This window comes from Pterocles gutturalis, unplaced genomic scaffold (genome assembly GCF_000699245.1).
Source record: "Pterocles gutturalis isolate BGI_N339 unplaced genomic scaffold, ASM69924v1 scaffold34016, whole genome shotgun sequence".
Taxonomy (NCBI): Eukaryota; Metazoa; Chordata; class Aves; order Pterocliformes; family Pteroclidae; genus Pterocles; species Pterocles gutturalis.
In genome coordinates, this window is record NW_010098938.1 from 1 (window position 1) to 14,865 (window position 14,865).

Below are 14,865 nucleotides of genomic sequence, written 5' to 3' on the forward strand. Positions count from 1 at the left end.
GTTTCGGCCATTGCCGGTGCGAGCCGCTGTGGCGCCTGGGTGGGGGACTGGAGGGCAGGTAGAGCGCCCAGAGATCCCAGCAAACACAAAAATAAAAGCTCTTATTAGCTTATCTCTAATAAAGAAACCTCCTCTGGTTTCCAATAAACTGTGGTGTTTTGCTTGCCTGGCTGCCCTGATCTGGGCTCTAGTGCTGCAGGGGGAGTAAGAAAGTAATGACTGAAGACAAAAGGAGGAGTCCCTGGGGAATTGCACTTCCTCTCCCCCTCCCCCTGCTGCCGGTTCTCTGTGCGGAATAAATCCCTGAACGTGTTAAATAGTCCCCTCGGGCCCCTTCATAGAAACACCCAAGGTGTAGCTAACGCTGCACGGGGCCGAAAGGGGAACACACATGTGCAGGGATGTGTGAGCTTCAGCACGCCGAGCTCTGATGCAGGAGGGGTGGGTGTTTTAAGGAGGAAGTTCACAGAATCATCATCGTCCAGTAGCAAAAGCTTTTTTTCACGGATCTTCAGATTTGCAGAGTTGGCTTTTCAATAAGGACTAGTAGAACCAGTGGATCAGTCTTAGTTGGTTTAACGACACTCCTGTCTATGTAATTTGCTTCCATTAGGAAACAACTTTTGAAATCACATTATCTGGCTTAGATGTTTGTTGGAGAATTATCTTTTTGTTTGCTAAAGATGAATTAAACCTTGAATATTTCACTATAGAAAGAAAAATTATGCCACCATTTCACAACTCATAGTTTTAAAAAACATAATGCAGTGATACGTGACTTGGTGAATTTCACCATGGGCTTTCTTTTGTGAGTTTTCTTTAGCAAGTGCTTTGCATAAGCTAGAACTTCTCTATTTGAAGTGACAAATGGTTGAGTGAACTCTGGTTAGCTTCTGAATATATTCTGCCACAGATCTCTTTAGGTGATGACAAAATATGCTAATTTCAATTTAATGGTCTCATTCCGTCTAGAGAAGGGATTTTCTCTTGAGAGTGGCTGTAACATTCAACTAGCTTTTTGCATTCTTGTTTTCCTACTCTTCCCCAGCAGCAGCTGCTACTGTGGGTCACCGTAACATGCTGTGACAGCCACGGACTGCCCTGGACGACAGTTGATAAGTGCTGATGAAGTGATGTTTGTGTGGGCATACTGAAGAGAGCCAATCCAGTGTGTAAATCTGGTGGTGGAAGCCAGCTAGGATTACCCCAGAAGAAAAGGGTTGGATCCTAGGGCTAGAAGAAGCTGTTAGGAGGGGGAGTCGTGCAATACATAGGGTGCTGGGTTGCAGTGTGGCAGTTCAGTCCTGGTCTCTGGTTGAGCAACCTGAAAGATGTTATTTCTTTCAGCTTCTCTCACTTTCAGAATAGGTGTGATGAGACTGGCTTTTCCTGAGTGAGACTGATAAAGCCTAGGTGATGCCGTGCAGTCTGTGTAATGTGCCGTAGAGTTTGTGCATCGCTGAACTGTGTCGTCCTCTCATGTTCAGTTTTGAGAGAGAATGTGCTTCCTGTGCAAGTTGTTAACCACTTTCCACAAAGCTAACTATTTTTTGCCTAGTTCTAACCTAGATGCTTGAGTTCTTACTCCCCCCAGTCTTTGGTGGATTAAGAAAAGTCTTTTTCTATGTGGATTTTGTTACAGAGATGCTTGTCATCTTTCATCAAGTCATCTCTTAATCTCTCTAAGTAGAAGGAAGGATTACGAGGTTTTATGTGCAAAGTGTCAAGCAATAGTAAGATCTAGAAGTGACCAAAACTATGTAAAACTTTCTTAAGAGAAAGCAATTTCCTTCTACCTTTCAATGTTGGTTTTTTTTTTAGTGTTCTAAGAGTGTTAGAGTTGTTAACCAGAGCAATTTAGCTGTTGTTGTCCAGTCTGTTGCTAGACAGACAAATCAATGGTAGATTAAGATTCTCATGCACAAGAATGAAGGTGCTCTTTACACCACCAGTGCATCAAGTGCTGGTCCTAAAATAAGTGTAACTGTACTAAGACTAGTTGGGACAGTCCTGCATTATGTGATTCTGTGAAAGATGTGTTGAAGTGCCTGCTGTGCAAGAGGTGTGGGTAATTGCTGTAGGAGTTTCTATGAGAAAGAACTGAAAGACAACACAGCTGATTGTGGGGATACCTGTGGAAATTCTGCTGGTCTGATACCAGTAGTAGTTAGGGTTGCAGCTTTGGCAAAATGCTCTCTGGAGATCCATAGCAGGAGTGGCATAACTCCAGCTAGCTTTAGGCACAGAAAATATTTTGCATGATCCAGTAGAACTATGATTTAAGTGGGGAGGGAATACATATGTTACCTTCCTTTTTCTCTGGTCAAACTTGAATCCCTTTTTTCCTGATGATTTGTGGTGGGAAGGGAGATGTTTTAGCCATGGCAACAGGAGAGCCATAAATGTTCTGCAGGGGTGCTGATTACTTCTCTTTTTGTTCTAGGCACAGTGAGCTGCACGTTATTCCTGGCAGTTAATGGTTTGTACTCGGCCAGTGATGATGTGATAGAGCTAACACCAACTAACTTCAACAAGGAGGTCATTCAGAGTGAGAGCCTGTGGCTCGTGGAGTTCTATGCCCCGTGGTAAGAACTACAGCTGTATACTTCCTTGCTCTTGTCTTGGAGGAGCAGCATAGGAATCTGGTGCTGATCAGTCCAGGGTTTCAGTTGTTGGCAGTACAGTTATCGGTTTGGCCTCATCACTAGCAAAACAGCTGCAGTTGGGATTTCTATTTTAAATACCCTCAAAATGGAAAAAGGCAGGAATTGGTTTCAAGTTGGCAAATAGGGTGTAACAACAAAACCTTATAAGCTGTTTTATTACTTCAGTTTTTCTACAGAGATTAGTATTAAAAATGACTGATCAAAGTGCAATAGGTAATTCAACTTCTGTCTTTCTGAACCTGATTCTGATCTGAATTCACACTTAGAATTTCCAGTTTCCATTGAAAGAGACTGGCTTTGTGCATCTTAATTTAGCACTTCTATCTCCCATCTTGCTTATGTCCAGAGCATGGAGTCTCTTCAGCTTCCATGTAAATTCTGGTGATGCATATTCCATCTTTGCACAAATCCTTAGTGCTATTGCCATGCAAAGTTCTGTGTTTTGGAGAAAGGGGCCTTTCACTGCAACAGCCTGACTCTGTCTGAACTGAGAGGTTTAGAGGAAAGCTTGATGTGCCTCTTCTAGTGTTGTTGCTTTATGGGTAATGGGAAGGTTCATTGAACAGGTGTAAGTAAATTGGCAGCTCCTCTTTTCCTACAGATTTCTGATGCTGTGATTATGTGCTAATTGCCAGTGAACTGTTGGTCTTCTCCCCCAGGCACCTCCAGGATATGGTGTGCTACAAACTCTTCCTAGTTAAGAAAAGTTTTTCAGTCTTTGTCACAGGTCCATTTTAGCTTGCAACAAGCAGAGTAGCGTGCAAATGTGGATTTTGGTGCTCATGTTTGCCTCTGTGTTAGGAAAGCCGGGTAGCTTTTGAGATGTGTGTGTGTATATGTGTGTTTGTGTATGCACCTGTATAATACACATGGAGGTTTTTCTTCAGAAGTCTGAGTGATGGTGTGATGTTGTGGCCTAGCCTCTTCCCCTCTTCATGAGCAGATCTTCAATCTCCTACAGTTTGCTGTGAGTGATTGTTCTGTAATTGCAGACCCAACAAGACCACTCTGTACTTTGTGAAATGGTTAACACATCTGAATGACAATTACTGAGTTTTTGGTTTTTTTTCTAAAAGGTGTGGTCATTGTCAAAGACTAACGCCTGAGTGGAAGAAAGCAGCAACAGCATTAAAAGTAAGTTTAACCTTTCAAACGTATTTATGGATTGAGGAGAGTTTGGCTGTTTGTTATCTGACTTGGGAACTTGGAGGTGGGGTTTGGTCCCCAAAACTATATCACTTTAATCATACCTGTCGAGCTAGAGAAGTGGCCAGTCAGAGTCACTTAAAAAGTTGGGATTTTTGTGAGGTTTTTAAATTATTTTTTAAAAGAAGCCATTGAACTGTAGAGGAAGCAAGTCAATTCTGTTCTGTGAATTCCCATTACTGCTTTCCAGGGCTGCTTTTAACAGCACCAGAAGACATTAGAATCCAGCCATCCCCTAAAATGGCATGTTTTTCTATTCTTCCTTGCTGTCCTGTCACCTGCCTCTGAAGTACAGGAACAGCATGAACTGAATATCTGAAAACAGCTTTGTAAGCTGTTGGTGATGAGTATTTTGTTAATTACATAAACCTTGGTCATGCAGTGATTTGCTGAACTCTTACCTATGTAAATTATATTCCCCTTAAAAAAAAAAAAAAACCCACATAAAAAGAAACACAGTACAACAAACAAAAAAAAAACCACCTAAAAAAACCCCAAACAATATGAAATCTAGTTTGTTAGGATGAAGAAAGAAATGGATATGTATGGTGTTCTGTAGTTTAAGGCTTTTGAGGGAATAACACCTCTTCTGGTGACTGTTTTCTTACCCTCCTAATAACTCTCTCTCTCCAGCATGCACAGAGTACAAAATGTGTTAAATCTCTGTAGAAGTCTTGTCTTAGTTCTTGTTTTTATTTCTACAGGGTGTAGTGAAAGTAGGTGCAGTAGATGCAGATAAGCATCAGTCCTTGGGTGGACAGTATGGAGTCAGAGGGTTTCCAACTATCAAGATATTTGGAGCCAACAAAAACAAAGCAGAGGATTATCAGGGTAAATGTGAAGTTCTTTTGTGTGTTGCATGCCTAAAAACTTCCCTGAATACAGTAATTATGTATGGTAGCTGTTACTGCTGTCACGTGTGGTATTTCCTTACTGTCTAGTGCTTGTAGTAACTGAGAGACAGATGGGTGGGACTTGTTTGACCAAATTGTGTATGTCTTAGCATGGGCTGACAGTCCCACCTGCAGTTTGTAGTTGGTGAAGGTTGATAGGCAGTTTCAAAGAATTATTCCTTTCTTTTTGTTTATGGGGAGCTTGCCACAGTCACCCTACAGCAGATAAGGTGGGTAGTTAAGGAGTGAAGTCAGTCCTGCTGCTTGTGTTTAAGTCAGTGATGTCCCACCACTAGTACCATATCCCTTATGGTGCAGTCTTGCTTTTCCTGAAAAACCCTTAGAGTAGGGGAGTATAAAGCTTGTAATTAAGTCAGGGGCCTACCTTAAACTGGCCTTTTGATACTTCAGTCACTCATTTTGCTGTGTTGCAGGTGGCAGGACAAGTGACGCTATTGTCGATGCTGCTCTAAGTGCTCTTCGGTCCCTGGTGAAAGATCGTCTTAGTGGCAGAAGTGGAGGATATAGTTCTGGGAAACAGGTATCTCAGGGAATGCATGGGTTTGTTGTCAACTGGAGACTGACCTGTACAGGACATCAGAGTTTGTGCTCCTGACTGTTCACAGAATAGTTGTAGTTGGAAGGGGCCTCTGGAGGCTGTCTAGTCCAGCCCCCTGCCCAGTGCAGGGTCAGCTAGAGCAGACTGCTCAGGGCTGTGTCCAGTCGAGTTGTGAATATCTGCAAGGACTGAGACTCCACACAGACTGTACTCTTTGAGCAACCTGTTCCAGTGTTTGACCACCTTCACAGTAGAAAAGTTTTCTCTTATGTTTAAATTAAATTCTTTTATTTCAGTTTATGCCCTTTTTGTCCTGTCACTGGGCACTGCAAATAAGAGTTTGTTTTCTTTACTCCACTCCAATCAGGTATTTGTATACAAGGATAGGATCAGTGCTGAGCCCCCTCTCTTTCCAGCTGAGCAATCCCAGCTTTCTCACCTTCTCATGCTCAAAGTCCTTAATCAAATTTGACCCTTGGCTGGACTTGCTCCAGGGCATTGCATGCCTTTGATACTGGGGAGCCCAGAACTGGACCCAGCACTCTGGGTGCTGAGCGGAGGGAAAGATCACCTCCCCAGACCTGCTGGCAACTCTCTGCCTAAAGCAGCTCAGGAGGCTGTGGGCCTTTGCCACAGGGGTGCATTGTTGTCTTGTGTTCAGCTTGTCCACCAGGACCTCCCAAGTCCCTCTCTGAAAAGCTGCTTTCCAGCCAGGCAGTCCCCAGTATGTGCTGGTGCATGGGGTTTTTCTTCCCCAAGTTCAAGACTTTGCATCTCCCTTTGAACTTTGAGGTCCCTGTTAACCCCATTCTCTAACTGGTTGAGGTACCTTTTGCCTAGTCCTAGTCTAAGCTAGGTGGATGAGGCTTTTCTAATTTGGTAGCGTTCTTCTGAAGTTGGCTTGCTGGATTTCTCTTTAAAGGTAAATTGAAAAGCTTCTGGCTCCTACTACTGTTTCAGAGTCATGGAGCGTACATTCCAACATCTCAGGCTGGCCAGATAGAAGACCTGGGTGGACTGTACCCTGTAGTGTGTATTGTACTCACATATTTGTCTTGCCTGGAAACTGGGGCACAGTGGGGTTGGAGGGTGCTTTGTTCTGGGACAGATCAGAGCATGAAGAACTGGGGAAGTGTTCCCACATCTTCTTGTTAGTTTAACCTCATTTCTCTGGGTTTTTTGTTAAGAGAAGGTTCACTTACTGTTTCTTGAAAGTGCTGTGGGAGTAGGCTGTGTGTATTGTCACTTCTAAAATGGGAAAGTTTTATGACCTGTTTTGTATCTCATTCAAATAAAGGCTATTTGGTACAACATGACACAGAGGAGATGGCTTGTGTGGGAAACCAATTTTGGTTACTTATGTGAGAGTCTGTTTGTTTCTTACAGAGCCGAGAGAGCGGAGGTGGAGATAAGAAGGATGTGATTGAGCTGACTGATGACAGCTTTGATAAGAATGTCATAAATAGTGACGATGTGTGGATGGTGGAGTTTTATGCCCCGTGGTGTGGGCACTGCAAAAAGTAAATGAGGTTTTTCTTTGACAATTCATTTCCCCTTAGTGCTTGTTTTTGTGCAATGTCCTTAATCCCCTTAAAGGGACCTTGCATCTCTGGTATATCAGAAGTGGGGTTTTCCATAAGCTGTTTTAACTGTGTGGGCTTCTCCTGCTCAGGGCACCTTGGTGCTATTCTGTCTGCACTCCTCCTTAGCAGTAAAATTCCTAGTTAGCAGTGGAAATAAGATCCAGAAGTTATATTAACCTTTTAATTCCTTCAGATGCAGGACTTCAGTCTCATTTGAAATAACCCTCCTACCTGTCATTCTCTGCAGAGACTTGATTTTTTTTTTTTTTTCCCCTGAGTGGAGTATGCTGCATAATGTTGGAATGTGGTATACTTTTGCTAGTTCTAAGGGACCTTAGGGCACTCATACTCGTCGTTTTTCAGCCTGGAGCCAGAATGGGCAGCTGCTGCCACTGAGGTGAAGGAACAAACAAAGGGAAAAGTAAAGCTGGCTGCAGTAGATGCAACAGTCAATCAGATGCTGGCAAGCCGATACGGGGTGAGTGTGCTCTGCAGTGGTTACGATTTCCTTTCCATCTCTAGTAAGTCAGATTTAATGCTTACTAACTGTTCCTTAATCTGGTACCACTTAAATGTTTTGTGCTAAAAATAATATTAAGTGACACATACCACTTTTCCACAAATAATTCATTCTTGAATGTCAGTAACAATATAAATAAATGGGGTGAGAGGAAAGGAATAAATCTGGATGTTGTTGATGAAAAAGGCTGTTTATTTCCATAAGGTCTTGTATAGCTTTGTCTGAAGGAAGAGGTCTCTCCTTTCAGACTGTTTGTATGCTGGCTGGGCATCTCCAGAATACACACATGTACCTGTATATCTTGGAGCCAGTTATCAGGGATCACTCTGACAATATCAGACCCAGATCTGATATGCTGTGGGCCCAAAGTGAACTGATATTCTTTATTTTTTAATAGAGTACAGGGTGCTTACAGTGTGCTGCTTAGTCTCCCCTTAAGCACACATGGTTGGCAGTCAGCAACAAGACTGAACAAGTTTAACTGGAAGTGTAGCAGAGGGAGCTTAAGGTCCATTTGTTGCCATGTAGGCACAGTGCTGTCTCCCCATAGACAAATTGGGAAATTAATGTCTGAGAAATACAAAGAGTTAAAGAGTCCTCCTGGTGCTTAAGGTTTACTGCTTGGTACATCTAAACTGAGATGTAACCAGTGCTGATTCATCAGGCCCAAAACTTGAAACAGTGTTTCACTGTATGTTAGCCTTGCCTTGAGTTGTTGCACAAGGGGGAAGCTACAAAATCGTTCCAGTTCAGGCCTTACCATGCTGTGAGGCTTGATTCATGTAGATGTTAAATCTCTTCTGTTTCTCTTAATCTAGAACACATCAGAGTAGCAGATAACTTCCGCCATAAATATTCAGATTTATTTGTGCTGATGGTTTAAACTTGTCTTTCAGATTCGTGGATTTCCCACAATTAAAATCTTCCAAAAAGGAGAAGATCCTGTTGATTATGATGGTGGCAGAACTAGATCTGATATCATTTCTCGTGCTCTGGATCTGTTTTCTGATAATGCCCCACCACCTGAACTCCTGGAGGTACCTCTACATCATTTTTTCAAATTGCTTTTCCATCATATTCTTTGCATCAGTTTTTACAGGACTATATTAACTGTAAATAAAACAGCCAAAGTGTGCTGCTTGCACTTTGCAGCAGAATGTCAAGGATGACAAGTCTGATCATTCAGCTTTCTGTTATTGAATTTTTACTGTGAATTTGTTGACTGAAAGATTATCACAATTGATACAGTGAGGGTGCTGACAAGATGGTACAAGGGTATCTGCATCCTCTCTTCAGGAACAAGTAGGAAGGTTGGGTTCTGTGCCCCATCTTTTTCTTACAGCAAGAGGGCAGGGTTTTGTCATTTGTAAGTCATCCATTAGAAGTTGATTAATCTTGCTTGTTGTCCAGAAAAACTGCAGTCTTTTTATGGTGATTTCTTGTTTCACCTTGATGTTGGTAGATCTGAAATGGTGATCAGTTGTCTCCAAAGTGGGGTGCATGCAAGACAAGCCATTGGGGTGCAAAAATAAAAATTAATTTGTGTTATTAATAAATTAAAATATATTTTTAAATGGTGTTTATTTCATCTTTGTCATCCTTTCAAAATGTCTATTTTCTGTATGTTTTATAATGTACATAATGTTCATAAAGTAGTACTAAGGCTGTGTGCTTAGAAATTTTTTAACTGGTAGCGGTGCACAGTCAAACTTTGGAGACCACTGATGCAGATAAATGGATTGATTCCTTTTTAAGGTAGATCAACATTAACACAGCAGTGACAGCTTTGTGTGACTAAATGTCCTCATCTGCAGCAAATGCTGCACCCTGCTGGCTCTCCTTATGCTGCCAGTACCGTGAGTGAAATGTACAGGCATATGCATAGGTATGGGTGTGCCTTTTCCAGCCCTGGTCCAAGGACAGTGACTTTGAGCAAGAAGTGACATCTTACTGTGCTCTCTGTAAGCCTTATTTGGTACTGCTTGCTTTCCTGTTGCAGCAAGTCTCAATGGAAGACTTTGTGAACTCTTTGTAATTAGTTTTGTGTTGAGGGACCAGGGAAGTAGGAGAGGCTTGTTATCAAGTTGTTTTGATGTTTATTACCTTGTAGGATGGAGTTGATAGGCTGTTAGAGGGAAGTGCAGTCACAGCTGGGTAACCAAGTCATTGACTTTCTGCTGTTTTCTTCTAGATAATTAGTGAAGATGTTCTGAAGAGCACCTGTGATGCTCATCAGCTCTGCATCATTTCTGTCCTGCCTCATATTCTTGACACAGGTAGACATACGAGCAAGCAGACTTCTGTATGAACTTGTCACTTAAAGCACGTAGTTATGTTTTTTAACTTGTCCAATTCTGTCTAACAAACAGGAGCTTCAGGGAGGAATTCTTACCTTGACGTCATGTTAAAAATGGCAGAAAAATACAAAAAGAAAATGTGGGGGTAAGTGTCATTGGTTGTCTTGGAAAAGATGTAAGCATTTGTAGAGGTAATGGGACAGAATTTGTGTGATAGTGATTTATCTGCAGATCAGAGTTGTTACTTGCTCAGGATAGTATATCTTGGTATTTCACTAACTGTACTGCAGATGGGATGCTGTGGCTTTAGAATAAACTGCCGATTTTTTCTTTCAGCCAACTCTCAAATCCTACATTTACAAGTGATATCTAAGTATTAATGGGACCAAATTGAGCATCTTTTACTCTTGTCCTAAATGCTAAAATATTTTAGGGCAGTATTGATCCAGTTTCTTTTAGAGTTTTTTGCTGTTGGGTGACTGCCAGTATGACTGTTGAATTCTCAAAAAAAAAAAAAAGTACATCGCAGTTTATTAACAAATTTCATGCTCTCAAAGAAGCAGGCCAGCAGGCTTTGCCTTTTCTCCTCCTCTTCTCAAGTGGAGTTTAGGTTCTCTGGGAGGTGAGAGTTGTTCTGACACACTGACTGCTCTGAAAAGGGGGCAAAATGGCATGAAAGCCTGCAGGGAAATGCCGAGATTGACTGATTCCAGAGGTTCCCCAGGGGACTTGTTAAGCATTAGAGGAACTGAGACCTGACCAGTGGGGAACAAATGCTGAGTGAAGTCTTGCAGTCTTTGCCTGGAAATCCTCTGCAGTGGGATTTGGGCAGTACTTTGTCATGTTTAGAATAGTGGCTTGAGCCATTTTAAACCTTGCTTAATATAGGCTGAAGTGCAGCAATTTGTTCAGATTGGTAACACAGAGTTTTTAGCCTGGACTGTCTTTCATGGCTGTTCTTTTGATCGAGCTTTCAGTGGCTGTGAGTGCAAGGCTTGCCCAGAGGTGCTGTTCAGGAACAGCTTTCTTCTGTTCTGTGGTTCAAGATCAGGACCCTGCTGTTCCCTGCTGACTTCAATAACAGTTGGCACTGTCAAGGGCAATTCAGAGCCCAGCTTGAACTCTGCAGGGTTGCAGGATATGTGTGACTACAAAATTATTGTAGTGCCTATGCTAATTATTCATTTTCTATTTTATTTTTTCCTCAAGGTGGCTGTGGACAGAAGCAGGTGCTCAGTCAGATCTTGAGAGCTCTTTGGGGATTGGAGGCTTTGGGTATCCAGCAATGGCAGCTGTTAATGCTCGGAAGATGAAATTTGCCCTTCTGAAAGGGTCATTCAGTGAGCAAGGGATTAATGAGTTTCTGAGGTATGAAATCTTTAAGTGAGTTAAATCTTTCTGTAATTGGGGCTGTGACTCTTTAGACCAAAATCAGGCTCTCCTAAATTAGACAAGGCACATTAAGAGAATTAAGACAATGAGCATTCATTGGAGTAAGGGAATGATTCCAGTGAGGACTGCAACTAATAAAGCAGTCTCTACCTTTTGTAGTGGACAGAACTAAGAAAGTGGACATTTAGACTTAAATAGTAGCTTTAGCACAACTTATGAAAACTGAAAACAAAAGTGAGCTTTGATCATGAAAAATTCTGGTTCTCTGGTAACACAAGAAATTAATGGGATTTGGTAATAAATACTATTAAGTTCAAATGGTGCATTCTAATTAGTAATTGGGAAGTTCTCAGTTTGGGAATCTAAATGGGTGCTGCTGAGGTTCTTGAGGTGTATTGCTGTTCATCTTTCTGGTTTGGTCTGGTCCTGTCTTCCCCCCTGCCACCTTCCCATTCCCCTGGCATCTGATAAACTAACTGGGGGGGCTGAAGCAATCTGTCCAAAAAGTCAATAGCTCCTTGCTCAGCTCAGGTTCCCTGAAACTGCCTCTTGCGTAGCTGGGCAAGAGCCAGAGCTGAGAAAAGTTGAATGGGGAAAGAAAATGGGCAGGAGGACAGAAGGCAGCACTAGTATTGAAACAGAGCAGCTAACTGAAACTGTTACTTAAGCATGGTCAAAGTGAAGTGAGAACTTTGCTTCTCTGTCAGACACCAGCTACCACAAAGTGTGTAAGAGCCTTTGAGCTTACATTAGCAGTGTTCTGTGTCCTTGCTTGGAGAATGGCAAAGGACAGTCAGAATTGCAAAAGAAAATACAAGTCTCTCCTTACCTTGCCATTAATTGAACCCTGCTCCTGCTGGGATAATGTCTTATCTGTGTAAGTGATCAGACTTTCTTCTTAATGCCAAAAAGGGAAGGATCTGGGAGCACCAGGTAAAATACAGGATTCAGATGCAAGAATAATAAATACCAGACAGTCTGTACTAATGCACATGAGAGAAATGTCTGCCTTTCTCAGACATGGCAAATTCTCTTAGTCTATAAAATCCATTTTACAGAAGCCTCTCCTTGTAAGGGTGGATGGTGCTTTCAGGACACAACAGCCTACTTAACACCTTATATTGAACTAGGTAATTGGTTTGGTATTGTCTTACTACAGAGCAATACTTGCTGGAATAATCTCTTATTTGACACTTCAGCTCAGCTGTGCTGCCTAGAGAAAGCAGTACTATCAGAGATGGTGTAGCTGGCTGTTAACTCAGCTTGCCCCGTGCAGCTTTTGTAATCTAATAGGCAGTCTCAACAGTGTTGACCAAAAGTAAGGAAAGAAGCACTGAGAAGAGCATAAAAATTACAGACTCCACTTAGGGAGGAATGCTCATTCGGTCTTATTTGCCTCTGAAAGAATGAAAGGGGATTAGCTCTTTAGGATTTTAATGCCAGGCTTTTCAAGCAAGCTTAACTAGCCAGTGCAATATGGGGTGTCTCAAAGCAGAAGCTGGTTCCCGTTGTAACACGTGGAGGCTTAGAGTCCGCCAAAAAAAGATCACTAGCAATTTCAAGTAACAGTTGCAGGTGGATTCCAAAACTGGAATTATAGTCTCTTCTTAGCGTTGCCTCAAAGGATATACAACATGCTCTTAAAGGGGCTGTGTTTGCTTATGAGGGTTACAAGGGGGCACTGTTGAAATATGGAACACTGTAGCTCACGTAGTTTGTCTCTTTGGACCCAATTGTAAATTCACAATGCTGCTTTAAGGGCTCTTCTTCATTTTCTGCTTCTCAATTTGAAAAGCTTCTGCTTCCAGACAGTTTAGATTTGCTTCACACGATGCAAACTGATTTCAAACTTAACTCCCTTTTATGTGAAGCAGCCACTGATAGAGACTGGAGACACTTCTGAAATTTAACTTCTACTTGTTTTTTCTCAGGGAGCTGTCTGTTGGTCGTGGCTCTACAGCACCAGTGGCTGGTGGAGCTTTCCCTAAAATTAATTCAGTTGAACCTTGGGATGGCAAAGATGGTGAGGTAAGAGGTGCTCCATCTGTAAAAGTACTGATGATTTGCTAGGTTCAGAAGTGACTGGATAGAGTAACTAGTAACTAGCAACGTGAAAAATTCTTGTTCTTCAAAGATGGTGGCAAGTTGTGTTGATGGTTTCCCATTATCTGAATCCTGCCACCAGACCAAACACCAGATTCATTGTCTGACATTGTGGAAAGATACTCCTGCCTAGCTGTTAGGATGTAATCTGAAAGTTGAATCCCTTCAGGCTGAAACCTGTTACTACCCATGCTGAGTAAGGGAGGTGGTAGTGTATGCATGCCAGACCTGAAATCTGGGGAGACTTTGGTTCTGCAATAAGCTGACCTTACTATCAAAGTCTTAATGCCAGAAAGTTTGTGAAGTAAAGCCTGTGTAATAACACAGTGACTGAGTATGTTCTTAAGGTTCAACATTGCTGTAAAAAACAAAGTTACTACAGTCCTTTGACCTACTTCAGATGGAATTAAAATTTAGAATATGGTAGTAGCTTTGTTACATAGTTTACCTGTGTTTGCCTTTATCTGGAGTATTTTTATTAGCAGAAAACAACCTTCTAGTTGAAACTCTGATCACTTCTCCTGTGGTCAATACACTTTGAGTGCTTATGAATGAAAGAGATGACAGGTGGGAGTCTTACTCTCACGATGAAGTAAGCGTCTTTCAAAGTCAGTGATGTCCCAGTGTTAAGTGCTTCTAAACACTTGCTAAAAACCCTCCCTTTTTCACAGCTTCCAGTTGAAGATGACATTGATCTCAGTGATGTGGATCTGGATGACTGGGATAAAGATGAGCTGTGAGATCTTCAGGAAACTTCTTTTCTTGGGAGAGTTTGCGCAGCAGTTTGCAACCTGGTTCACAATCAGATGGATATTCCAGTGGCCTTTTTATGGAGAAATAGCATGTGACGTACTGTGCTACTTGATGCACTGCAGCAGTGAACTGTACACATCTCAAGAAAACATTGCAGAAATTCTATGAATTGTCATAACCAGTAAACTTGATTGTATTCTGTGTAACAAATATTTTGAGGACAACATGGATAATTCTTTGGAACGTCTTGGGTTTTATTTTGTTGATAGTGTGCTGTTTGAGTGTTACTGGAGGCTGTTAGTATAACCAATTTTAAATGTGTTTTTTTTTTCATGGAGGTGAAACCTGGTCAGCTTCTGTTTCAATTAAAGAATAAACCAAAATATTTTTGACACATAGTGTTAATCTTGTATAGAGTGACAAAGGTGCACATGGCAAAAGCCATCCCATTTGGATGACTCTTGAAAAATGAACAATAGAATAGAGAGGCTGGTGCAGAGGGGAGTCCTAAACCACCCCCTTGCTGTGAAGGATCTTGACAGCTTGGCCTAAAGCCTGATTAGATGGACAATCTTAGTTTAAATGCTCTTTAGTCTTCCTTTTCCTATTCCTTCTCAGGGGCTTTCTCTGTGCCAGGCTTTGTAAGATCACTTACAAAATGGAAGTGGGGTTGCTGCTGCAGTAGGAGACACTGGGAGCTGTTTTTCTTTTCCCCAGGATTAGCAGTGAAGCTAATCCCCATTTTAGGGCATGAGGATTTCCAGGTGCTAACACGAAAACACCATGGTGCTGTCTCCAGCAAATTGGATCTAATATTTCTTCACTTCCCATCTGGCATTGTTTCGATTTGAAATTGCTATTTCCTTGGAAGGGGAATCAGGAATGGGGATGGT

The 14,865-nt window shown here is 41.9% G+C and overlaps 1 protein-coding gene across 1 annotated transcript; it reads left to right on the forward strand.

The window, feature by feature from the left end:
* Positions 1 to 2,413: 2,413 nt before the first annotated feature.
* On the forward strand, positions 2,414 to 14,370 carry PDIA6 (protein disulfide isomerase family A, member 6; the record flags this gene model as incomplete). The annotated part of the gene is made up of 12 exons (XM_010074874.1): positions 2,414 to 2,585; positions 3,743 to 3,800; positions 4,577 to 4,703; positions 5,200 to 5,306; positions 6,711 to 6,844; positions 7,271 to 7,385; positions 8,324 to 8,464; positions 9,619 to 9,703; positions 9,797 to 9,869; positions 10,934 to 11,092; positions 13,048 to 13,144; positions 13,891 to 14,370. Coding segments are annotated over 12 exons (1,337 nt in total), but the record flags the coding sequence as incomplete, so codon positions are not given.
* Between the last annotated feature and the right edge of the window lie 495 nt (positions 14,371 to 14,865).